The following is a 25,945-nucleotide window of genomic DNA, read 5'->3' on the forward strand; positions in this document are numbered from 1 at the left end:
TTATTGACTACAGCTTTGCTGTGTGTCTCCAGGCCCTACAATTACTCTCCACCATGAGGGAGGGATCCTCTAACACCACGAGCAGGAACCCTGAGGAACAGCCTGTCTTCATTACCTTATCTAACACCGACAGCTTTAATACACCCTAGAGAAGCCTTCCGTGAGGGTCTATTTTTGTCCAACAGCAGGCCCCCAGCCAGCTTGCTGAGGAAATGACGTGGCTGGTTTGCAGTCAGCAAAGATCTCTGCATGCTGCCCAACCTCAGCAGCACTGTGATATTGCACAGCCTGGGCAGGGTGCCTGTATGCACAGCAGGAAGAGACCCCCCCCCCCACTCAACATTCACCAACACCATGCAGGTAAAGAAAGGGAAGCCAGCACACCTGTTGCTGTTCTGATCCATTATCAATGCCCACCTTTCCTCTGTAAGCATCCAAAAGCATTGAAAACAAACAAATTACAGGTTTGGGCATCTTGTTTTAACAGGAAATACTAGTAACATGGGAGAAGGGTGGGAAAAGAAAACTGGAGGTAGGGATAAAGATCAGTTGTAGCACTGTACCATCAGCTGTGGGCAGGTTTACACAGTCTAAGGTAAACTCTAGATATATCAGAAGCAGCTGAAAGACTGACATGTTTCACAGTTTTATTCAAGCTAGGACAGACGAGAGGATTTCTGCACCACTGTCAGCCATCCAAGCAGCAAGGAGGACGTCCAAGGATGTCCATTAACCTTGTCATGTTTCAGACCTCAACAGGAATGACATGCAGGAAAGGAATACGGCAGTACCAGATGCACAGCTCGCTGACATAAAGAGTGGCCACACTGTGGCTGGCTGCAGGAGTGCCAGGGGATTATAATTTAATTATAATTTATGTGATTATAATTTATGGTGAAGATTGCAATGTCAGATATTCAGGTACCATGCAAGAGGCAGTGTCTCACCCAGCAAAGTAGTGTCATCACTGTATCTAACAGACATGAAAGCCCCTGCAAGACTGTGAGAGAGGAGTGCAGGGAACTGTTCCTACCCATCTGCCCATCAGTAACAGCAAACTCACAGATTTCAACCTTGTTATTGATGACGTAAGTAACAAAAATATGAGAGTACATTTTGAGAGACAGATGGATTTTAAACTAGCACAGCAGGCACCTACCAGACTCTGTTCAATGAGGAGGCAAAACAGGACAGCATTTCCCACTTCCCGTAAATTCTGGAAGCAGACAGTCTTCAGTTCTGCATATTCAACAATGTCCTTCAACTGATGGTGAAAAAACTCCAAGATACCTGAAATCAGAAGAGAAGCGAAAAAAAAAGACTCAGAAGCCAGCACGAATCTAGTGATGACCACACAGGCACACTGTTACCTCAGGAAAGCAGACAAAAGATACTGGCCATGTGAATAAGAGTCATAGAGATCAGGATTAATTTCAATTTCTGCTTCAAAAGCCCTTTTCTAACCAATCTGTCTATTCAAAGGTTGCACAACTGTGCCTCCATACACTGTTTGAGAATACAAATAACCAAGGGTGCAGGTTTAGACTTCCCTCTCCACGTATCAGCACATGAGATTTTATCTCCAGACATGCAGCCTAGAGGAAACTGAAAGGAGCAGCATTTAAATGCATTAAAACTCAGAGATTATGAAGTGTTAAGCCAGTCCACTGACCTTTTTAACTGGATAAATCATGCAAAGTGGAGTGCCTAACTTTTCACTCCTGGAAAAGGCAGCCAGTATAAGAGGTAAGGAAAAATTACCCAGGAGCAGGAAGAGAGACAAGAGCTCTCATCTGCTTTAAGCCCTGTTTAAGCCACTGTTCCCCAACCTGCTGCACCACTGACACGCTCAATTCACAGCTGCTATTCTCATGGATGACAGAGCCAGCAAGGAGCAGAGAGCTCAGATACAGGGAAGAAGGGTAGTGTCGGGCTATAACTCTGACAGTGCCACAGGGCTGGAGGTGATCTGTGACCTCTCAAAGCAAATACAGAGATCACAAGTCAAGTTCTGCAGGCAAGGGTACACCAGATCCTGCTGACAAGCACAACCAGAACACAGTTTCTGTCAAAGTTTTGCAAAGCTGTTAAAAACCAGCCAAAATTATGATTTTCGAATCCACATACTTTACATAAATATGTGTCTTTTCCATCAAACTTCTCCTGAGCAATGGTGATGCATAACATGCTGGTGGACTTCCAGTCTTGCCCTCCAGCCCCAGAAAGGCTGCACAGTCCCTTGGTTAGAGAGAAGCCTAGGAAACCACAGTCTCAGCAGCTTCTGCAGAGACCCAGTCTGGTCATCTTTCAGAGACTCAAGCCATGTGCAGGATGGGAGAGGAAGAGCAGCATGAACAGGTCAGACAGCTCTTCAGCTTTTTGCAAGTTAATTCTTAGCAGCATTTCTCCATCTTTCTGCACAAGCCTGTCTCTTCTAAAAAGCCACCAAAACACTTGACTGAGAAGAAAACGCATCTTAAAAAAGCTTTCAAATTGCATGCTGCACACAGCAATTCATTTCCACCACACTGAATCAAGCCAGATAAATCCCCACCCAACTACATCTAAAGCAATTGAGAGAAGACAGAGAACACAGATGCCCTTCAGCACCTTCCCATTGACACAACTCATGAACACTTTGACACAACTCATGAACACTTCTCATGCAGGAGATCATATTTGGCTATCTACCCAGTGAGGCAGTGGCTGAAGGGAGCACACAAACATGAAATCCAGCCTGCAGCATATCTCTTCCAAGGAAATTCCTCAAATTCAGAGGTGTTAGAATGCATGAAATAGAAGCCTCTCTGAGTCCCTCAGAGAGAGAAAGGAATGCAGAGATTGAATTGGAACCTTTAGAGAAACTGAAATATATTAAGCCACACAGACATGAAGAGTGCAAGTTTAAGTAAGTAGAAATATATCTTAAGTGCCTTAAGAAACTCTATTAGCTAGTAAAAAGCTCTAAAGCCTAGTTTAAAGTTCAGTAGTGCTACCTTTCACAAAATTAACTTGGCTCTAGACATAAAGAAAACAGCAGAACACTGCTTGCATTTCTAGATAGAACAGACAGAATTATATGCGTAGATTTTGTGTAAGAAATGACACTACTTCACATTAGACTCAAGCTTGGATAGGTGCAGGAAGAATGTTTTAGAATTGTGTTTTTAGCTGATTGGATGATTTATGAATGAAATCCCCCTGTACTGAGGTGGAAAAAAGGAAATTAAAAAAAAGGTGTGGGAGCTGCTGCTGTTTCTGCTCAGGACATTGGGACTCTATTCCAGAAAGCTTTTAGCATGGATTTTGATACTCTGAACTCTTCACTTTTGAGACTGATGTATTCCAGAAACAAACAACTTTACAGCAACCAACAACTGCTATTGTCTCTTTGAAGACCCAAGACCCACTAAAAACTTGACACAGAGGAACTTGAAAACATACAGTGAAGGAAAGCATTACGTAGGTAACCCACACACTTCTACAGAAAGCCTCATATCATTAAAATTAGTAACACAAAACACGTATAAACTGCATGATGAGGGGATGCACGGCTCTGTTACATCTCAAAGAACTGTTTGCCAATAGAAAACTGACAGTAAATGAGTGTTCCCACATGTATTCACTGGAGGTGAATTTCAGACCTAACTTTTGTACATAAGTAACTTCAGAGAAAAACAGAACTGAAAAACTGATGGAGAAAGGTCAGATGTAGTGAGTGCTTGCTGAGCTTAATTTATTTCAAGGTAACACATTTACAACTAGCTAAAAAGCAAACAATGCCAGCACATCACCAATTCCCACTTCCCCACAATGCAGGGGCTGTGGAATGGAAAAGCTGTGGGAAAGGCTGTCAGTGCTCACTGAACACTGCAGGATACCAGCCAGTCATAATCCCCAGGTGTATGAGGAGCACTGAACACTTGATGTTTGTCATTTAAACACACCTGCCCACCATGGCAGTGCTGAATACCAGGACTCCCATTTTAAAGGTCAGACTGAAAAGGCTGAAATTTTTTCCCCCAAAAGTTTTTGATGCTAGGAAGAAAATGCAAAGTTAGGGAACTGAAATCAGCTTTATCACAAACCTTCAGTGTGTTTTAGTTACACACCATAGTCTATTTTTAGTTTTTGTTGATGAAAGGATTTCCACATCTAGAAAGAAAGGTTTTCTAAGGATGAACTGCAAGAAATCAAATACTTTCCACATTCCAAGACTTTCTGCAAAGAAAAGTCTGATGTGTTATCCTGGACTTAAGTCTGTGCCATAGAGGAAATCGAACTAGAACATCTACCAATGTTTCTGATCTTATGATCTGTGCCACATACAGAGATTGATGGTGAACCAACAGAAGGCCTGGAAGACTGCCTGAAACACCATGAGGAACTGTGGACTTCTCCACAGGGTCACCATGGAGAGAAAGCACTATCTGAGCAAACAGGATATTGGTGACATGCATGGCCTTGGACATGCTCTTCCCTTTAGCTTGTGTGGTGGGTGGGGAGCAGTGTGGTGAGAAACAGAAGCTGAGCAAAACAGCAAGGAAGATTCTGCTGTTGCAACATGGAAACAACCATTGGTCATGACAGGGATCAAAAAGAATAAGGTTTTCCGACTCCATTAAATTCCCTACCCAGCCTTTGGATTTTCTGGGGAGTTTCAGGAAAAAAGGCTGACATCTGGAAAGGTGAGAAATATTTTTTCTCAATATGAGCAGTGAAATCCTGAGAATAATCTATGTCACCTGAAGCAAATATAAAGGAGCAGGATGGGACAGAGAGAAACAGGAGTAGCACAGAGAACTGTGACCAGAAACAAGAGATTCATACTGCAAGTGTGACTGAAACCAAAATGAGACATTAAGTCCACCCAAAAGCAGCAGGACAGTAAAAGTCAAAGAGGCTTGAGGTTCATACCATAAAAATTACCTACTGTCTTTTACAGTCACTCCAGATGACAGAGCTTGTGGAGGCCCTGGAGGGGCTTCTCCTAAGTTACACCCCATTGGCTCTTTCCCCTGTTCCTACACCCGAACATAGGTGTTCCTGAGCCACTCCCTCCCTTTTCCCTGGTTGGGCCTCACCTTGATACTGCCTGGAGACCAAGGTCAGCCGGGAGACCCCTGGGGAGAGAGGGGGACCCTGGGGGGGAGTGGGTGCTGGAGAGGAGAACATCTCACCGCATGGCTGAATTAAACATCTATGGATATTATGCCAAAGCCTTTTTTGCTTCTTTACCCTGGACTTTACTAGCAGCAATTCAAGCTGCAACAAGAGCTCCTCTCAAAGTTCCTTATTTCTTCACTCAAAGCCCCAATCTCCATCTACAGATATATAAATATGCACACCCGCACGCATTCATGAACAAATTGTCGTATTATTTTGAAAATCTGACAGCCAGTACTTAGCATGCAGGTGTTCCAAATGCTGCCATCATTAGTGTACTTCTTCCCTTTAGATCAAGAGCTTGATTTACCAGCAAAACAGAAGAAAGTTTACAGAGCTACACAGGCTATTTCTGATGAAAAACCAATCTGCTCCCCAGTGGAGTCCTGTGGCAGAAATACATCATCATGTTTTCATTAATGTTTGAGCAATGCCATTCCAAATTACACTTCTGTGCACATCACACAGAAGTGTATTTTTATGGAAGACTATGCATGCCTACTAAAGCCCTGGAAAAAGAACAAGTGTCTCAGGAAAATTAATTTCACTTAATTGCCTGCAACCTTCCTTCTTCCTCTAATTCTGTTTGTGGGTGGAATTCATAAGTTACTGAATTAGTTATATATACACACAGAACTTTGCAAGGTAAATGAATCAAGGTATTTTGCTCTCCAAAAAAGCAGTTTTAATTAAATCCCTCTATTCCTGCAGATGGGAGACATTAGGTGTCATAATAATTGATTACATAATCCCAGTTTCTGATTTACACAGACCTCAACAGAAGCAAAGACTGTTGATATAGAATAGACCCAGTAAAGTACAGAAGATTAGTAAAGGATTAGGCTCCCTCTCTGCTTCCAAAATCCTATCTCAACAGCACTCAAACAGCAGATGCCAAGTTTCAGCTGTGCAGTCTGTACACTGATTAATTTAGGAAGTCAGAGCAAATCAACACATGCAACTCAAAGCTGGTTGGATTCCTTCACTTTGGTCACCTTTCATTTCTCAATTCACACCTGCAGACTGAAATCAAACATGTTCCAGAGCTTATAACAATTCTGGTACCTAAAAGATTAGGACAAAAATGAGCTATTAATTCTAGAACTGAATTTCTGACTACAAACAAACTGGACCTTGATTATAATTCTTGGTCTAGTTGTGTTTTGGGTTATTTTCTGCAAAGAACTGACTTGGCTATTACCAAATAAAATCTACTAATCTGCAATAGCAAAGCTGCTCCCAAGAAACTGGGTGCTATTAAACATAAAAAACTTTAGTTTGTGTTCACTTTCATAGAGACCTTCAAATGCTGCATCCAAATACTTCTCTGGCTTACAAGAGACATCGTTAACTCTGCATATCAACAGAGCTACCATTCATTCCCTTCAATGGAAATATTCATCAGGTTTAAGCATATACATGTATCCAGGAATTATGACCATGGAGCCTGTGCACTGTATTTATTTTGCTAGAAAGAATTATTCCATTTTTCTGCATATCCAATGAATTCTTAAAGTCCTCTTAAAATCATCAAGGTGATCTGGGTTTCCCCTAAATTCTTTCAAACTGTCTGTGATGCCTTCCCAAATCCATCTCCACTGGACAGGTTTCAGGAAGACCTATGAAAACATTTCCTTCATCTAATGTGGACTTCATTGTGCCCTCACCTGAATTATTCTCCTGCTTATCTGAGTTTGATCAAAAACCTGGCATTACAGGTAGAATTATAAATCCTTCTGCTATTCCCCAAGTGATGCCTCCCTCACAGCCTCCAGCCACTGCTGCCCTTCCCCATGCTTCCCAGCCCAGGCTTGCTCCAGCTCCTATAAGACTTTGATCTGAAATATTCCAGAAAAAGAAGGGGTGGAAGACTCTTTTTTGCCAGACTGCTGTGCAGAAACAGCTCCCAGAGTGTTGCCAGCAGCACAATCAGCCCAGGGAGGGATGGGAACACAGCAGCCCGTGGCACAGGGCTTTGGAGGGATTCCTAAAACTGCCATGCCAACTTGTGGGACTTCAAGAGGTCATGGCCTGGGACAACAAGTGCTTTGTCCTGCACCAGCTTTGAGTGTTCTGTTTCTTTGGTTTTATTTTGTTATGTTGGTTTTTTTTTAAAGAAGAAACATGGAAATATTACACTTAGGACAAAAGACGCAATTTGGTTCCTTTCTCATGAGTTTATATCTTGCTACGGTCATTCGTCTTTTAAAAAGTTTATTTTGGAGGAGTGGTATACCAGTGACAAAAGCCTCATCTCACAGCAGAGCTGACAAACTACTTTTCTTCATGGCATTCAATGACATCTCAGAGTGGCAGGATACTCATTCATTAAAAGCAGAAGTGACAGATTCAAATACTCAAAAAACAGCAGAAGAAAATGTTACCTCCAAGATGAAATTTCAAGCTTAAACTCTTACAAGGCAAATATTCCTTTAAGAGCTTTAGCAACTTTAAAAGGTCCCTTTAAAAATCCTTATGCCTAATGTATTTTTAGACAAATATTTTTATGACTACAAGATGAACAAGCTCCCCACTGCTTTAGACTGTTCCTATGGAAACAAACCCATTGGCAAAGAGGAGTCCTGAACAACTCTGATGCCACTGTCTGTACCCTGCTCCTTTTAGCAGCAATAAATCACCATTTAGAAACCCACAAGTCTAGAAGGGTGAAGGAGCCAAGGAATTGCAATCAGCAGAGGCCAAACAAAAATATCCAATTGAAAAGTCTGAAGTGCTTGAAAGAGCTAGAGGCTTACTTACTGATTGTGCTTAAATCACTTTGCACGTGGAGAATGAACTCAGGAAATTAATTCTGAATTAATAAATGCATGTTACATCAAGGTAGATGAGAATCTGCATACTTCATCTAAAGACTGGAATCACAATTTTGGTCTGTATATGTAGGTTGTGTCAGTTATAAAGATGTTATAAAATGATTTGTTATGAAAGAACAGAAGCAGAGCACAGACATACCCCACCTTACTACTACAACTAACAACTTCTGAGGAAGCTTTTGGAGGCAGAGGAGGGAACAGACAACAGTTGGTGTGTTGGCTTGCATCTTCTGTGACAAAACACATAAACAAGGTGTGGCAAAGACTGCTGAAGAGGAGAATTTAGCACAGAAATGAGAGGACAGTGACTCAAAGGAAGCATACTCTGAGCCTGCCCTTCTACAGCCTGGCAGCTCCTCTCCCGATGAAGGGTAAAATCTGCAGCACATCCTCATCACAGGGAACATTTTCCTTTCTTAGCCAGTCTGTTCCAAGGGCAGCCCATGATGGGGACGTGTCAGAGAGCACAGGGCAGTCTTTCCCTGGTGTGAGAGAGCCAGGGAGGATATTCCACAAGCTCTTCTGTCTGGCGACTACAAAAGGGAAGGGAGAGATGGTGTGACAGTGCTATAAAGGCTGTCTCTGCATTTCTTGGAAGAGTCTCTCCAGGGGGTCATTATGTGTCCTCTGCTAGAAATAGCTCAGAACGGGAAAACAACATGTATTAAGACAAAACCCGACAGTAAAGGAGCAGAGAATCAGGTGGGGTTTTGAGATCCAATCCAATTCTAAAACTAAGTATGATGTTCCATTGTAAAACCAAGAGTTGCTTTGATCTCTTGGTACAGCAGGCACCTAAACAAATGGCATTTCTTTTGGAAGAGTAAATATGAGGTCAAAGTAGTTTGTTACCATTGCACCAGTAAAGTTCTGCCTTTCCTATAGGATGGATTGTCTTTCAACTTTAAGAGAAAGGTTTATCCTAAAATCCCTAGGCATTTCCTGCCAAATATTTAGCCCTTACAGGTGAGGATTTCTGGCAAGCTTCCTCATGTCACGTGTAGCATCACAGATCCTGGTGATGCATTATCTATATTTGAGAATACCTACTGCTTTTGTGGTCAGACCTTGATGAATGGCTAAAAGCCTCAGAGAGATTATTTTTATACTCCTAACTACCATGATTCATCCATCTCTGTGCTCCAGGGAGAAAAACAGGAAGGAAACACTTAGTAAGACCTCAATTTCATTTAACATTGGTAATGAACGTCAAGCAAGCTGTGGGAAGCAGAAAAAACCCAACCTCATTCCAGTTGGAGTGGCATTTAATAAAACTAAGTGACTCTGGAAAAATAAACTCAGGAGGTGGGTGGCACATGGAAGGACTAATTTGTGTTAATTAGAAGTTGTGAAGGAGGAATATTTTGAAGGAGAAAGCAGATTCAGAATTTCAGTGAACAATGTGATAAATACTAATTAGCCAATTATTTCTCCATAGTGGCAAGCAGCTTTCAATGCCATTTCTTCTTCTACAACTGTCACACCTCCTGTTGAGAGGCTAAGATGCACCCCACACAAGCCTCAGACATAACTATTCTGGCAGGACCAGTTTACCTCCCAGCAGTATCACTCCTTTTATCCTGCATTTGGTGAGGGCAAAGGAAAAGGGAAAAGAGGCTGTTCCAGAGAACTGGGTTACCTAAATTAGACATTTAAACAGAAAAAATGTGAGAGGCTAACTTGCTAAGGCAAAAGCTCAACACACTTATGAGAAAGACAAGAAACAGAAACTATTGTGGACATCCCAGCTCAAGATCAATTATGTCATAAGGCTGTCTCTATACAGATTGTCATCCTTTTGCCCTACTTATAGAAGTCTTAAAGCTTCATTAAGTACTTTCAGAAAGCATAGCATTCAATGATTGTTTTGATGGGAAAAAAAAAAGAAATAAAAAAGTAAAGCTAGGCTAAAATCTGATTATTAGGAGAAAAAGGAGGGAGGGAAAGACACATATAAAGATTCAGAAGATAGTGGTTGGTATCATCTTATTAAGGCTGCTAAGGTAACATCAAACACAAACTAACCTGGAGAACCATACTCATGTCTTGGTAACCTACAGATCTTAGGCATCACTTCCATTAGGGTCTTGACATACTGAAGAATGGTCCCTTGTAACTAAGAGAAAACAGATGTATGTAAACATGTCAGTGCTGTTGAACTACAAAACTTTACAACAAACTGCATTCAAATTATACATGACCTGAAGCAGCTCTAAAAATCTTGCATTTAATTCTGCCAGTCAGCATATTTAAAAAGGCAACTTTTTCAAATTTAAAGAGTTCACATGGCATTAGCCATCTTTGCTACAAGAAGAGTGGCACAACAGCTAAGGCCAGGAGGGTAAAAAAGGAAAACATGTTTTTCTCTTATAGACTCTTTACTGTCTAACTAACTTTTAGGTGTTTGGTTAAAAAGCTGCATCTGAATGCTGTAAAAACCATTCAAAAAACATCTGAATGTGCTCAAAAGCAACATGAAAAAAGCCCTTATGATTAGGAATGGTGGCAGCAGCCCAAACTGGTTCTTCTGGCAATACCAGCTGAGACAGTCCCAGCCTCCAGTCAGCCTGTCTTCCAACCACTAGACACCTCTCCCTTATCTGTCCCCCTACATCTGAGCATCTGCATCAGGCATTGGCAGGACACCCTCCCCAGGCCTTTTAACCTTCTTTATAAGTGACCAAGTGTTCAATGCCACCTTTAATGAATTGAGACCGTTTACCACTAAGTTATAAAAACACCCCTCTCATAAAACACAGCAAACTAATACTTGACACTCAAACCCTGAAAAATATGAGTGTCTTCCTCTTTCCCTGAAGATTAAATGACAGCATCTTTTCAAGCAGGATTCAGCCTTTCTAGAACATCAGAAATGTACTTAGAACATTGTGGGAATTACTGTAAACAAACTGCCAAATGTGTCAAGTGCCTGAAGTACAATTACGAATACCACAGCTTTCCCTGGTACAGTTGTATTATTTTGGCAGCATGCTCCTACAAACAACAGGGAGGAAAATATAATTTCTTTGGCTTAAATTAACTGCAATGCACTGTGGCTGTATATGTAGATTCTAATAGTATAGCAAACAGCCAGCACCTCAACCTCCTCCCAGTTACAAAGATACCCAGGATACCCAGGCTGTGTAAATAATGTCTTCAAAGCTGGCCTGAACAGTGCTGCTAATCAAGCACAGAGGTTAAACTCCTGTTGTTAATGAGTCATCAATCAGTGATGTCATTAATGAGAGTCCTGAAGTTAGGTGCCAGGCAGAAAGCACACTACAGCTGTTCTCAAAAAATATCAAGAAAGTGAATGTACAGTATGGTCTTTAAGTTGTAATCAACTAATTTAAAATACTCATATTTTTCCAGAGCCTACCTGGGCCCTAACAGCTCAGGTCACCACAAATTGCATGAATCTCCATTGAAGAATCCAAAGTTTTCAAAACACTCCTGAGGGCACCAAGGCACTTATTTCTATTGCTCACACAAGACATTGAGCACTGTCAAGCACAGCTTATATCAAATTTTAATGGAAGTTATTTTAATTATTTTTATCCAGGGTCTCAATTTCACTTTGTTTTTCCTGAGACATTTCCTCTAAGAAATCATTTGAACTAGCAGAAAAATAAGGACAATTAGCATACCAGGCTCTTGACAACTTTCAGCAACTCCTCCATCACCACAGCAATGCCCTGATATCCAAGAAGTCTACAGATGACTTTAAAGTGGGGGGGACCAACAAAATTCCTGTAGTTGCTGTAAATGCTGGAATATGCCAAATTCAATGCCTAAAATAAGAAAACAGATATGATTAATGAAAATTTTGTCTGCCTGTATCTCAATAATAATGTAATTTAAATGTCATTTCAAAGCACATTAAAACTGAAATAAAACCTTTGTATCTCACTGTCTCTGAAAGAGGTTTAAATACACAATTTCTCTTTTGGCAGTTTCTCTTAAGGCAGGAACTTAAATCTATCAGCAAGACAAATTAGTGAGCACTCTGTTTTCAAGCAGACATCTTCTATTTACCATTTATAAAGCCACAAACACTTTCTCTTTTTTACTTTTCTATTTACACAAGCATAAAGGGGTATAAGTAGCCAATGCCATGTCCAGATCCCTGAATTTAAAGCACAACTTCTATTCCTCTATCTTCTATTTTATGTGAAAAACATCTTGAAAGAAATTACTTCAATTTTCTGTTCATAATAGCTGTTTTAAGTCTCTGAGTAGTCAACTACAAAAAAAAAAAAAAAAAAAAGCCTTCTGCAGCTACTGCTCTCAGCAACTAATTAAAAAGGATCTTTCTTTTTCAAACCCCTGCACTGTACACAAGATCAAAGCAAATCTAAGTCTGGGATGCAACCTCATAGAAATTCTTCAACACTTGTATAAATAGGACCAGGTGCCTTGCCATAGTCATGTTTACTTCCATGAAAGTGAACACAGCTGTACAGACTGATGTGATGTGAGGATTTAGGAACTGGTTTTTGAAGCTGCAGATTAGAGGTGGTTGGCTAACTTAGCATTCTCCATTTCTACAAGTGGGTTGTTCTCCTAATACCCTGAAATTTAATTTTAGCAGGAATCTTGGCCACCTTTCATACAGAAGGGACTGTTGTGTTTCCCTCAGTTTTTTGAATTTTCATTCTCTCTAAAACACACATGGAAAACAGCATACTGTTAAACTTTCAACTTGACACACAGCTGTAACAGAATATTGTCCAGGAAGAACATTCCCTTCAATCCAGACCCTGCCCTAACTACCCATGCAAGTCAACACTAGATACTGTAACCACATGGCATTAAGCTAGTTGGAATTCAATTTAGAAAACTCTACCAAGCTCTGGAAGGATTTTTTTCTCATAAAAGGACTCAAAAATCATCTTTTGACGCAATCAGAATAGAATATGCACATTTTTATTTATGTTGTATGTCTCTATATAAACACCAGTTTCCAGCTGAGGTCTTAGAAACTTAAAAATTCTAAATGCAAACTAAAATAGACACTTGGATAACTATTTGAATCCTAGTACATAACACAGTCCTGCTGTTACATCAGAGCTGGCTTAAAGGCCAAACTCCAAATGTGTCCCAGCAGGGCACAGCCTAAAGCTGTATCCCCCCAGTACAACCTGTGCATTTCCATAGCTCTCTGCAGACAAAAATGAGGTCTGGGGCAAAGACAGCACAGAGAAGTGGTAAAACCTTAAGAACATATGTGCAGATGAATGTCCTGATAAACTAAGGATTTATACAACCGCCCCTAAAAAGATGAGATTTCATTTTTTGGTTTTGATGTTTCCAATTAGGTAAGTCTCCTACAACAAACACGTCAGAACTATCTATTTCAGCTACAGCACAAGGAGAATTTTATTTTAGTGGGTTAAAGCCTTTTACTGCCATGAGGTTAAAGGGAGAGAACCTCTCTCCACACAGCAGGAATTTGTCATAGAAAAGCAACCCTAAAAACACGATTTTTGTATTTAAAAAACTTGCCAATACATAACAATAAGAAGCCAGCCAATCTAAAAATATATCTCTCATGTAAACCTCATGGGGAAGTACCTAAAATTTACAGTCCACCTGTAAACATTGGATTAGTGGATCTTTCTAAACTGTAACAAGGAATTTAGAAAAAAACTTTACACACCAACACCACTTCCCCCCCCACAGTGAGACACAAAAGCATAAAATCCTTAGGGAAGAAGCCACTAACTAGAGGGGGGTGGAGGTGGAAAGGGAGGGAAGGGAATTTGCTGTTCATTATTTTTTAAGTTATACTTGCTCCCTCCCTTACTTAAATTAAAAAAAAAAAAGGAGAGAGTTGTTAGTTGCTGATGTCATCAAAGTGCTAACATTAATCACTCACAGCATCACTGGTCCACACACAAGAGTATATAGCAGGGATGCTCAGGCTGCATACTGCCAAGGGGAGGCAAACAAGAGAGGGGGGAAAAGACATTATTTTCTTCTCCTGTGAGGTCTTTAAAAAGCAAAGCAACAGCACCTTTAGACAAGATGTGCTCTTGCAGGAATTTAAGTGGAAGAGACAAAGAAACCATGCTACCAGCAGCATCAGAGAAAAAAACTGAAATCGCCAAGCAATGAGAATTCAGTCCAGAGAATCTGAGGAGAAGAAAAAGCAAACTGGCAAACAGAGATCAGTTAGGAAATAATTCATGTAGAAAGGGATACAAAAAAAGTGGTGTTTGTAACATTTTCACAGCAGCATCGCCGTAAAGAAATTCTGTTCTGGAATTTCCATCAGGGAGCGACGGTAAGTACTGACTTTATGATCCATAAAACATCAGATGGCTTCTCCAAACATTTATATGTCAGTAATTCTGTATTTTCTAATAACTGATGGTTTGTAACAATGGAAATGTATTATTGTTATTTAATTACAGTTCATTCTAATTACAAAATGCTAAGAGGATTAAACTGTTGAAACTATTTTTCTTAGGCTGTGTTAAAAAGTGTTCTAAAAAACCACTAGATTATAATAGACATAGATTATGATTTTAAGTAATAGGGAGCTACCAGTTAAAGAGAAGGTAACTGATCTCACTAATGCACCCTATTTTAATATCTGCAGTAGCTGGGTAGATGCCAAAATGTGTCTGTTTGTTAAGTTTATCTGATAGCAAACTCAGTTCCTTTATCTTGTTGCTGTATTAAAAAGGGAGCCTTTACCACAGAATTAGAAGAGCAGCATCTCCCCAGATCAGTCGTATCCATGGTTTTATATTGTCATGAAAATAAACATACATATTTTTCTTCCCACTTCTCAGTAAGTAGAATCCAAAACCCTTGAGCAACAATTTTCATACATAAACAGGCACAGAATTCTTACTATTAATGTAGTGCCACTATCTGAATCCCATTTAAAAATATCCTATAAAATATACATTTTCCCAGTCTCCTATCTACTATAAAATACTAGCATTACAGAATAATTTCAGAATATGTTATGAGCAAATCTCACAATCTTTCTTCCTCAGGAGAATTATCAATAATTAATTATTACTTAGCCAGGAAATGTAACATTTTACACTTGATCTTAAAAAAAAATTAAATTTTCACAACAAAGTCATAAACAATGAAATACAGTGTTACTGTCATAGGCATTTACAGTCATAAAAAAAGTGAGAAACTTTCAAAGTGGAAGAAAGCTTCCACAAGTGCCACTGGAAGCTGACAGTCAAACTAAGGGATCAGATTAAATTGCTGAGGTAAGCCCTTTTTCAAAAGTTACCCTCACAACAGTAAAAGCATAAAACCCAAGCCAAACAAATGAAAATACCCACTGGTTGTTATTATACATTCTTCAACAGATGTGTTTAGAGAAATTGCAGAAAAGAGATATTTTCCTTTCACTATTTACAGTGGTTACACATACTGAGAATCTCAAAATACTGGCAGATTTTCTAATTTGAATTGAGGACGAGGAGGAGTATAAATTCAGGGCAGGCAGACTATGGGATTACATAAAATTACTTAAAACAGCAAAGAGCATTAGTAATTTTTAAAAATCCCCACTATTTATCCAAAAGGTAGGCTACAGTGAAAGCTGTATTTCACTAAGCTTGACAAAGCTTTTCCAAGAGGCTGACTAGCATCAAGACTCACTATTGTGACACTGATATCACCAATGTACCGTGCTCACAGCCACTGCCGCAGTGTGGCTGCAGTGGTTACAGATGTGCAACTTAGCAGCAAAACACAGAGAGTATCACAGTCACACAACAGACTGGCTTGGAAGGGACCTGAAAGGTCACCTAGTTCCAACAACCCTGCCACAGGCAGGGACACCTTCCACAGCTCCTCTGGGCAACACATTCCAATGCCTCACTGCCCTCACAGCAAAGAATTTCTTTGTAATATCTGATTTAAATATACCCTCTTTAAGCTTAAAGTCACTCCTCCTCTTCCTTTCAATATCTCTCTGCATAAAAAGTCCCTCTCCAGCTGTATTGCTGTATCTAGATACCAGAAGATGCTGTAAAATTTCCCTGGAGCCTTCTCTTCTCCAGGCTGAACAGCACCAGTTCTCTCAGCCTGTCTTCATAGGGAAGGTGTTCCTATGTGAACTTTTGAATAAGAAACTAACATAAGATATTGGAGACAAAATAATACAAAACATGTAGTCAGGTTTCCACATACTCTTTTGTTCTTCAACTAATTGTGACTAGCAAAAATAAAGACTTGTGAATGGTAGAGGCAATTATTCCTTAATATCCACTCCTGCCAACCCCTCTTGCCACTTAACATAAAATGCAAGATACACAGACTTGAGAAAAAAACACCTGCTGCATTTTTCTACAATCACCTGGGAAAAAAAAAAAGTGAAAGGAAGTGATTCCCCAATTGTAAACTCTGAAAAAATTCACCATCTCTCAAGATACAATCGGTCACTTGTACAGGCAGCAGCTCTGGTTGAACTTCTCTAAATTTATCTTTACACTTTCACTTGGAAGAGAAATACACATTTTAAAACACCCCAGACTTTATGAACTTTCATTCCCATTTTTACACTGCAGTGCCAAAGATGAGAGCATACTTTCCTAACAAACTCCATTCCTACATTACAGAGCACTACGATTAAGATCCAAACGACATCCTCAGTGCTGCAGCTTCTCCAAAGAACATCTTCCCTTTCCACAGGGAGATCAGCATCAAGAGAGGAAAAAAACCTCCCAAAAATCATCCTGATGGGAATAACCATTCAAAACATCACAGGAAACACAGCAATGGTAATTTGGCCAAAAATGGCCAGTTGTGTTGACAGCTTTTACAGCATCATGTACCACCCTAACTGGAACAGCATGCTGTCCAGCTACTCCAGAAAGAGCTTCCAGAGGGAAGAGAGGGTGCCCACCACTCGTTCCTCCTTTGTTGTTGAAAACCTGACTCCTCTCACGACGTACATCATGTGTGTGACCTGCCAGTCCGCAAACCCCTCCAGCGACCAGTGCAGAGTTTTCAACACGCTGGAACGAGACCCAGCATCGGCAAACAGCACCAAGAAAGAGCTGGCACTGGGCATCTGGCTCACCAGCAGCGTGCTGCTCCTCATCATCGCCGCCGTGCTGCTCTACGGCTGCCTGCACCTCCTCTGCCGCAGGAGACACCAGCGCCTGCAAGAGCGGGGCGGGAGCTCCAAGCGGGAGCCTGAGGAGCCGTGGACCAAAAGCACGGCACACACCTCAGATGAGTTCAGCAGGCAGAGCCAGCACACACAGGACGCTGAGGAAAAGCATCCAGGTGGCATCCAGCTGGCCACAATCATAGAGAATCCCTCAGTTTGCAATGAGCCCATCGTGACCTCTTCTAAAAGTCAGGAGCGAGTCCCAGTAACAGGACAGTGCTCTGCTATAAATTAGAAAGGTTTTTGCCACATAAGGTACCCCAGCTACTTCAAACACATCAGATGCACTGTTGGTGCTCAGAACAGGGAGCTCTGACTGCTCACTGCAGCACTTCTGGCTGTACCTCTGATTTCACACCCCTTTCCAACACCTTGTATGCAAAGGTTCATGTGCCCAGGAAGTAAGGACTTCACCTACCCTCCATTATTTAAAAATTAAGCATGTAGCAAGTAATTGGTCTACATTTCAAGGGGATTTTTCATTGCTTTTCTTTAGCCTAAAACAGCAAACAAATATAAAAAGTAGCCAAAAGTAACCAAAATAATTTTTGTTAACTAGCATGAATAAAACTGAGTAGGAGTTTTCAGATGGCAACCCAGACTGTTACACTATAGGCAACTGGAACATACACACAGAGTGCAGTGGTTTGCCAGTGTGAGTTTTACCCTGACAATCCCAGCTGCTTCCCAAAACACACACTACAAGCAGTACTATACTCAGACAACACACTTCACTGCCCATGGTGTTGTCTATCTCCCTCATCTGCACTGAGGTCCGTCTCAGAATGTAAGAAAGACAAAGTCACCAGGATTTTAAGTGTTATCCTCCCATTTGTCTTATTTCCCTTCAGTCTAAATAAATGCAAGCTAGAGACTTAGTAAGGACACATCTAATTAAGGAAATATCCTGGGTTATTGCATTTTGCACTCTTCTGCTCCCACCACAAGCTACCTTCTGCTCCGTGGGCCAGAGACTCCCTGCAGAGGAAATGGAATCCAGAGATGCAGCTCCTGGCCCTTCCTTTGCTCTTTCCCTTTCAGTTTTAATGATAACATGCGTTAATCAGCTGCGAATTTCTTTCCAATTGCACAGTACATACTGTGTAAAGAAGTGGGGCAAAATAGCAAAAACATGCCAAAATGCATTTTATTTTTTTAACAAGAAAACCTGCTGATCATCTCACTCTGCCTTGAGCTTCATGGCAAAGTGCCAAGGTCCTTTGGACAGAATTCTGTTCACCCTCACAATGTGACAAGTGTTGTCTGATTTACATGTGGAAGTCACCCTGTTTTAAACCTCTTAAGTGCATTTGTGTTCCATAAAAACATAATAAACCTTAGTATTGCTGTATATTATGCCTAAAAAAGACAAAGATGCACTGTGAGTGCAGGCAGTTAATTGCTCTTGGTACGAATGTACGTGTGAAGTCAGCTCTCTCTGACACAGCTTGGTTGCACCAGTGAAGGCTGGAGAGCTGCTGGCTGGGCAGCTGCCATCCCCCTCCACCCTGGAAGCTAAGGGGGGATACAAGTTTGGCAAGAGAGCTCCCCATGAATATTTCACAGCAGGTAGCGGATCTTTTCAGCTACTCTATTTTGACAACAATTCCCATGACTTGTGAAATGCATCGACTCTGAGTGCTAAGGAGAAGCTGGCATAAGTGTGATGAATCTTTCTTTACTTTTTTTTTTTTTTTTTTTTGAGAAGGATAAGCATGACACACAGAGCACTTGCTGAACGGGGGCGAGTATGACTTTCAGAAAACACTTCAAAAGGCGTTTCTATTGTGTGAACCTAGCAATAACGTGTTCTCCACCTGCTGCAGAGCACTTCCTCCAGCTGACACGTTTTCCTTTGTCTTGCACGTCACTCTCAAATAAACTGTGAGAATAACAGCTCACTGCTGTTTCAAATGACAACGTTACATTAAATAGGCACTGAAAAACCCTCATCAGAACATGAAGCCAACACAACAGGTTTAGTGCCATAAAGGGGTGCCTGGGTGGCGAGGACAGAGAAAATGCTTTAAAATTATCTTGTAATCAAATTAACAGTAGCACTTCTCTGATTAGGTTTTCATCAAGAAACGATTATTTTAATATTAATGGGATGAGGCCAAGAGACACACAATCTCTGCCAACATCTTGGGCTCTTGGAAACCTGTTTACTTCTCTGCATGTCCATTTCTTTGTGTGGGTTTTAAGGCAGTCCAATACATATACAGACACACATTTATGTTATATACACATGTACATGCCATACTGAGAACAAGGAGCAGTTCTGCTTAAAGCAGGTTCGAGGCAATTCACCTACTGCATTTTGTTATTTATACACAAACACACACAACCAAAAGACATGCCTATATCCAACTGAGAAAGCAAAGAGCTACCATGGTAGTGGCTTCCCAAGGGATTTACCTTCTCTAAATATAAAACCATTCCACCCACCGAGTTTACTGTGCACTACTAAGATAAACATTTATATCATCTCACAAGCAATGGACCATCTCGCACCTGCTGCAAATGAGCAATTCATGCAGAGTGTCATCTGTTTTCTGCTCTAGTTCTGAAAAACTCATGTCATCACATGCTCACAGAGCTGCATGATTCTTTGTTTCTTGCTGAGAAAGTTTTATTACAGATTAATTCAGGGTTATTCAGGCAATTCTGTATTAGATTTGGTAATTCTCCACTCAACAGTCATCCAATAAGGGGCAAACATTATAAGTGATTACCAAACTGATAGCAGGTTCCAACATAGTGCAAACTGACTTTAATTTGTGCACCAGCAGTAGATAAAAATCCTTATATTCACAGTGAGAAGTACCCTTCAAACACATATTTTTCACAAAATAAATGAGTTAGCATCTACAAAGGGCTGGAGACATAAAAACATGACAATATTTGGAAAATATTGTATAAGACAAAAAGAAAGCCCTTCAATTGTGGTCTACACAACCTCTATAAAACCAAGTATTTCATGGAAAATTAGTTCAAGCCCCCAGAAAAGGTACTTTCTTATATATATATTATAAAGTATTTCATGCATTCACCCAATGTTGCCAGATTCCAACCTGCTAACATTAATATCATTAATCCTACAAATACTTTAACTGAGTAAAGGGATTTCAGTGACCATGCTCAACCAAATGTTTAAAATAATCCAGCTCACTTAAAAGGCTAACAAGCTTTTGTAGGCTGGCTCCTTCCCACCTGACAGCTCTGCTTCCACATCAACCAGAAGAAGGAAGTTGTATCAGTGGGTTTTTGTTTTGCTAATTACATGAAGATATCACTCAGAAAACTTGAGTTGCTAAAGAGAATGCTATCACAACTCTCTATGCTAAGTATCAAGACACATTAATACAGACCAGATGCTTTGATCCATTTAGAAATATCTGGGAATATGTGAATACTTTGAGATACAAACAAAAATTTTCTTTAGTTACTGCTGTAGTAGTGAAGCCTCTATAATGTAAGAATTCCTATCTGTTACTGACTATATAAAGTGGAAATGTTAACTGGCAATATAAAGTGGAAATGTTAAAAACTCCAATCAGATATCCTCAATTTCAAAATACATTCAATTCAAGAATAAAAATATACTCTTGTTAAAATTTAAAACTATAGAGAGTCATGAGTATTTTCTAATATAGGCCTATGCAGTTATGAAATTTGCCCCAAAAATGCAAGTAAGACCCCCCCCCAGCTTGATTGTTGCTGCTCATATAGAAAAATAATCAAGAATTCTGAAAATGTATAGCTGTCAGTGTGAAGATTGCTAAGCTCATTTTAATAATGTAACCTGACTAATAAAAAAAAAGTGTTCCCCAGTTAATCTGTCACTCACCCCACTGTATCATCACTTAGATAAATTAAGTTAGCAATCTCTATGAAATTCAGGTTTTTGCTCTATGCTGCATCTGGTCAGTTACTAAAATAGTAAGGAACACAATAACCCTAATGTAAGAAAATTCCACTTGCCTGTAATTTACTGTTCCTTTTTGGAGAACAATTACATAAAACATTATTTACAGGAGCAGGCAGTCAGCTGATACATTCCACATTAAAACATGTGAATCTTTTTCTACCTCCTTTAGATTTTACAAATGCAGCAGATATTTTAGCACTGAAAAATTTGTAACTCCTGAGATATCTCAAAACCTATATTACTGGGTTAAAATTGCACCATACAACTATGATATGATGTGCAGAAAATAAGAGTAAGACAAGGACTAATTATGTTTATGCTTAAGTAGGAGGTAGATATTGAGAGTAACCCATAACACTTACAGCACACTTGCATAAATTAGATGCATAATTAAGTAAATATTTTAAATAATTTTTAATAATAATACATTTTAAGCTTTTTTATTGTCCATCCTCTAATTCAATCCTTATATTTTCTTTTATTTTTTCCATACTTCAGCTTGCCACCCTGATAGTCAAGAAAACATTGCAAAATTTAGAGTGACACCTTGTCATATAGTCCCAAATGATTTGCTGAAGATAGCACTGCTGGTTTTTACTGCTGTTTGAAGTAGATCAATATTTCTGACTAGATATTAAAAATGTAAATATATGTTAATGCATTATGTCTTTAACTGTCATTAAGACACAAGAAATAATTCTGAAGAATAAGAAAATAAATCTACAGTGATCAGGGAGAACAAATCTCTTACACATGAGCATAGCATTGGTCCTGTGAGTGCAGGCTAACTTTCCTCACTTGGGTAGAGAACAACAGCCCACAGCTGTTCTCTTGTCTCAAGCACTCTTCCAAGCTGTCACCCACACAAACTCCTTTCCAACCTCAGCATTGGGGATTGCCCCAGGGACAGAGTATGTGACTGCACGTCCTGTACCCTTCTACTGAAAACTTGCACAAGCCTTCCCAGCCACCTAACTGCAAAGCAGGAAATATGATGGTAATACAGAAGATGAGATGACCAAGACACCAAGTTCATCACAATGAGTTTGCAGTTCTGGGGTTGTAGAGTACAAAGAAATATTACATTTTAAAAAAATAATTGAAATAGTTAGGTATCTGATAGTTTAAGATGGTCAGAATCTATATTCCTCTTAAGTCAGATAACGTCTGAAGCAGTTTTTCTATCTATTCCCTTTTCTTCTGTCATCACAAGGGAGCGCTGCACCCAAGATGGGCTCTTGTTCTCACTTCACCAGATGAGTAATCAATGAGTAATTAATCTTTACTTTGAGTCTGCTCTGCCACTGTTAGCAACTGAACAATGCAAGGTGGTTGAGAGAAGGGTTTATTTTTAGCTTTGTCAGATAAGACTACACATCAGACTAACCAATTGCACTTTGGCTGAAACATATGGTGAGCTTCAAGCAAAGTCTTAAAGAAAGGGTATGTTCAATTTAAAATACACACAAAACGTATTTCAGTCCATTTTTAATAACTTTCACATACCATAGTTTCTATAATTAAAAAGATACTTTTAAGCATTAGCAAACCATAAAGATAAAGGGAATCAAATCCAACCTTTGATCCATAGAGATACTGTGGCTGTGCATTAGGCTGCTTATCACGCTGAAACTCCTGAGAAAATGGCAGCACGGTCCGAACAAATCTATATAAAAAAAATAAAAAGAAGAATTCATTATTTATACTTAGGTGTGCACCTAATGCACCCTACCCTGTAGAAGACTGCTTTTGTCTGCAAATACAATCAAAGCCAGAACAGCAGCCTTTCAGCCCTAGTAGAAACTGGGGAAGCACACAGCCTGAATTGCCCAAAAGCACAGACACAAACCATACTGCAGTTCAACAATTACTGCTCTTCCCATAGTGTGCAGGATCCCAAAATATTCCTCACCACTAGCCCAGGCCAGCAAACAGGAAAGTAACTAATCAGGTAGCAATAGCCTCTCACAGGGAATAATGTGCTTGCAAAATTAAGTCCTTGAGAAAGAAGTATGCCTTCAAAGAGGAAGATGGCATTTCTGTTTAATGTTTCCGAGCTTTTTCCTCCAAAATTCCTATCAGGAGAAATATGTTAGATGTTACCTTTAAAAAAAGGCATGAGAAAGGGTATAATCCTTGCAGCAAAATCAATGTTTTGAAAGTTTGATCATAGCTCAGTGTGAGCAGGTACCAATACAAATCATGCTTAACTTTAACTTTGATTACGGTTAAGAGGACAGCAAGAGAACTACAAAGATATGGAGCACTGCCAAAGACAGGATCAGCCATCCCACCCACAGCTGAGGGCACCAGAGCCTGAAGGACCATTCCCAGTCCTCTTGGGAACAAGCAGCACAAATCTTCCCCCTTGATGTTCCCTGTTGACTGTGTAATGCACATTTGGCAGCACTGCAGTTTTGGGGCAGGAAGAAGTTAATCAATATCCACTACAATTCTGATTCTGCTTAACTTCACTAAACAGAGGAAAATTATTGGGGATGTGTTTACAAGCTAGATGGCTACTTTATTTTTTACCTTGATTAAAAAGTATTTCTTGATAAATGGTGCAAAGCTGAATATGCACAGCAAAGAGGGAAAATAGCTATTTAAGAAGTGCACATCAAATGGTTGTATAATATCAGGCTGGTCTGATACTATATCAGAGAAATGTATCTAGGAAAATGTTTCAGGAAAGAAAACTTGCCTTACACTATAATATCATAAGATACAATTATATCTTGATCTTTTTTGTTTAAAGTATTAACATTTCATCAGCACACAAAATTATTATTATAATAATATAATATATTATAATTATTATAATATATATATTATAATAATTATTCATTATTAATTCTTCCTAGAAAGAACAGAGACATTTTATTTTTAATATATCCATCTTCTAGCTAAAAACATGAACAGCCATGATAATCAAAAATTGTTTCACTGAGACCAACATAAATTGCACCATGTTGCTTACAATAACTTCCACCGTGTTTTATTTCTGAATCATTCTTGTGAGAATCTATAACTTCAGAACAATATTTTCTGCATTTTTAACCTTCTCAAAAACAGGTACAGCTACTTGTTCATACATAGTTTAGCCACTCTTCCTAAAAATACTTGTACTTGCTGTAGTCCAGAAAGAGTTTTCATTTAGAGCTTTTGAGGAAAAATACGTTATTTATATACATTATTTTTGATACTATATATATATTATTTAGATATCCTTACATTGTAAGGATATCTAAATAATATATATAGTATCAAAAATACTATATATATTCCCTCAGCTTACAAGTTTCTTCCCTTCTCTCTCACTTACACAGAAACTGAAAACTCTCCTCTGAGAGAGATTACTTGAATCTGTACTCTGGAGATACTTCATTAATGAGTTTACCAGAGATGATGCAAACATTTGATGGAATTCAAAGTAATCTGCAACATATGACAGTGCCAGAGATTACTCTAGTCCCCCTTTTTTTCTCCAAAATCTCACTCCTGTTTAATCTGACATCAGTTTTCAAGCCCTAAGAGAATCTCTTATCTCAAATGATACCATGTCATTTGAGACAAGACTGCGTTTCAGTGTGCAGACATATGTGGCAAGAGCAGATTTTTTACCACTAAATTAAAACACTCACAAGGAAAGGAGTGTTTTGACATATAAGGGGGTGCATCCCATGACTCTGGAAGCTGTAACTATAATTCTTAGACTCATCAAAAATTATTGTGTATATATGTATCAATTAAAATGTAATTAGTGTCTGGGAGCAAACTAGTCACTGCAAGTAAGTGCTCAAGTAACTCTTGTGTGCTTCCCAGTGCTCCTCTGCATGCTTGGGGGTTTTCTCCATCTCTAATGCTTCAGAATAGTAGAAAATAGTCTTAAAGTTTTCTTAAAGACTTGGAGCAAACACACTTGCTTATATTTTCTTGAGTGAAAGAGGCCAAGAGAGGAAGAAAAAGAGTAAGGAAATAGAGGCAAAGGATAACAGTCACTTGTTAAGTTATGGAGAGGCAACATGTAGGATTGAAGCTACAGCAGCCTAAAGAGTGCATTATCCTAGAAGGTATGTGACTAATCCCAACACATCATTCAGGTAAGTATTAGAAATTTCTTCCCTAAAAACTAAGGGCTATATGAAAACCTTACAGTTCAGCATCATCTACTGTTCTTCAAAGTTTTTCAATGTCCATATGTGTGTGTGTGTGTGTGTGTGTGTGTTTTCTTTCTTTCTGACATTCTGCTGGTTGGTTTCCTCCTGCTCCTCCTCCAAGAAAGAGGAGTATCTCTTTGAAGGACTGAAGCTCTTTGAATATCAAAGCTAAAGCTAAACAAACTTTTACTTCGCCCTGGATACTGGTAGGATACAGGTTTCAACATACTCCAAGATAATCAGTTTCATTTTTAATCAGTGTTGATGATCTCACATCAATTTATCCATTTTAATCAGCGCAGGTTGTAAGCAAAGTAGATTAAGCAGATGAAAAGCCTTCTGGCTTACCAAAGCTTTGCAAGTGAATTGCTAGAGGACAACATGAGCCCCCAAAGTAAGTATTTTAGGGATCAAATAATTTAATATTAATTTTTCTGTGATACCTACCAGGAAGGAGTTCACAGTGAGCACTTCACAAACTAATCTAAATGATTCTGTGATTTTACTATAATCTATTTAAGGAGATAACTGAAAGACACTGCTTTGGTCAATGAGCCTGCTGCATTGCAGGCACAGGGGCTGACAAACCTCACTCACAAACTTTCTGAGCTTCATCTTAGAAGCAATAAGATATGACAGTCTTCCCTCCCTGCTCCTACAGAGAGTGTTCCTCTGCACCTCCCTGTCTAATTGAACA

At 39.5% G+C, this 25,945-nt stretch overlaps 2 protein-coding genes across 4 annotated transcripts in view; one reads left to right on the plus strand and one right to left on the minus strand.

Annotated features, from left to right (window-relative positions):
* The window catches only part of CYFIP1 (cytoplasmic FMR1 interacting protein 1), a 79,592-nt gene that overhangs the window by 5,886 nt on the left and 47,761 nt on the right, over positions 1 to 25,945 (minus strand). For all 3 annotated transcript variants that reach the window (XM_036383046.2, XM_036383059.2, XM_036383065.2), the window contains 4 exons: positions 22,667 to 22,754; positions 11,648 to 11,791; positions 10,026 to 10,116; positions 1,160 to 1,290 (listed from right to left, as the gene is read on the minus strand). In XM_036383046.2, the coding sequence (XP_036238939.1) occupies positions 1,160 to 1,290; positions 10,026 to 10,116; positions 11,648 to 11,791; positions 22,667 to 22,754 (454 nt within the window). The remainder of the gene's footprint in view (positions 1 to 1,159; positions 1,291 to 10,025; positions 10,117 to 11,647; positions 11,792 to 22,666; positions 22,755 to 25,945) is intronic.
* Positions 13,898 to 20,781, plus strand: LOC118686725 (fibronectin type III domain-containing protein 9-like). The gene is made up of 2 exons (XM_036383085.2): positions 13,898 to 14,286; positions 16,601 to 20,781. Exon 2 carries the CDS (start codon positions 16,721 to 16,723, stop codon positions 17,390 to 17,392), a length of 672 nt encoding a protein of 223 aa, XP_036238978.1. The 5' UTR covers positions 13,898 to 14,286; positions 16,601 to 16,720; the 3' UTR covers positions 17,393 to 20,781.

Source organism: Molothrus ater, chromosome 2, assembly GCF_012460135.2.
Source record: "Molothrus ater isolate BHLD 08-10-18 breed brown headed cowbird chromosome 2, BPBGC_Mater_1.1, whole genome shotgun sequence".
NCBI classification, from domain to species: Eukaryota; Metazoa; Chordata; class Aves; order Passeriformes; family Icteridae; genus Molothrus; species Molothrus ater.

Bases quoted from the DNA above. Each gene is read 5' to 3' on its own strand.
- LOC118686725 (XM_036383085.2), top strand. From the start codon at position 16,721: ATGGGAATAACCATTCAAAACATCACAGGAAACACAGCAATGGTAATT.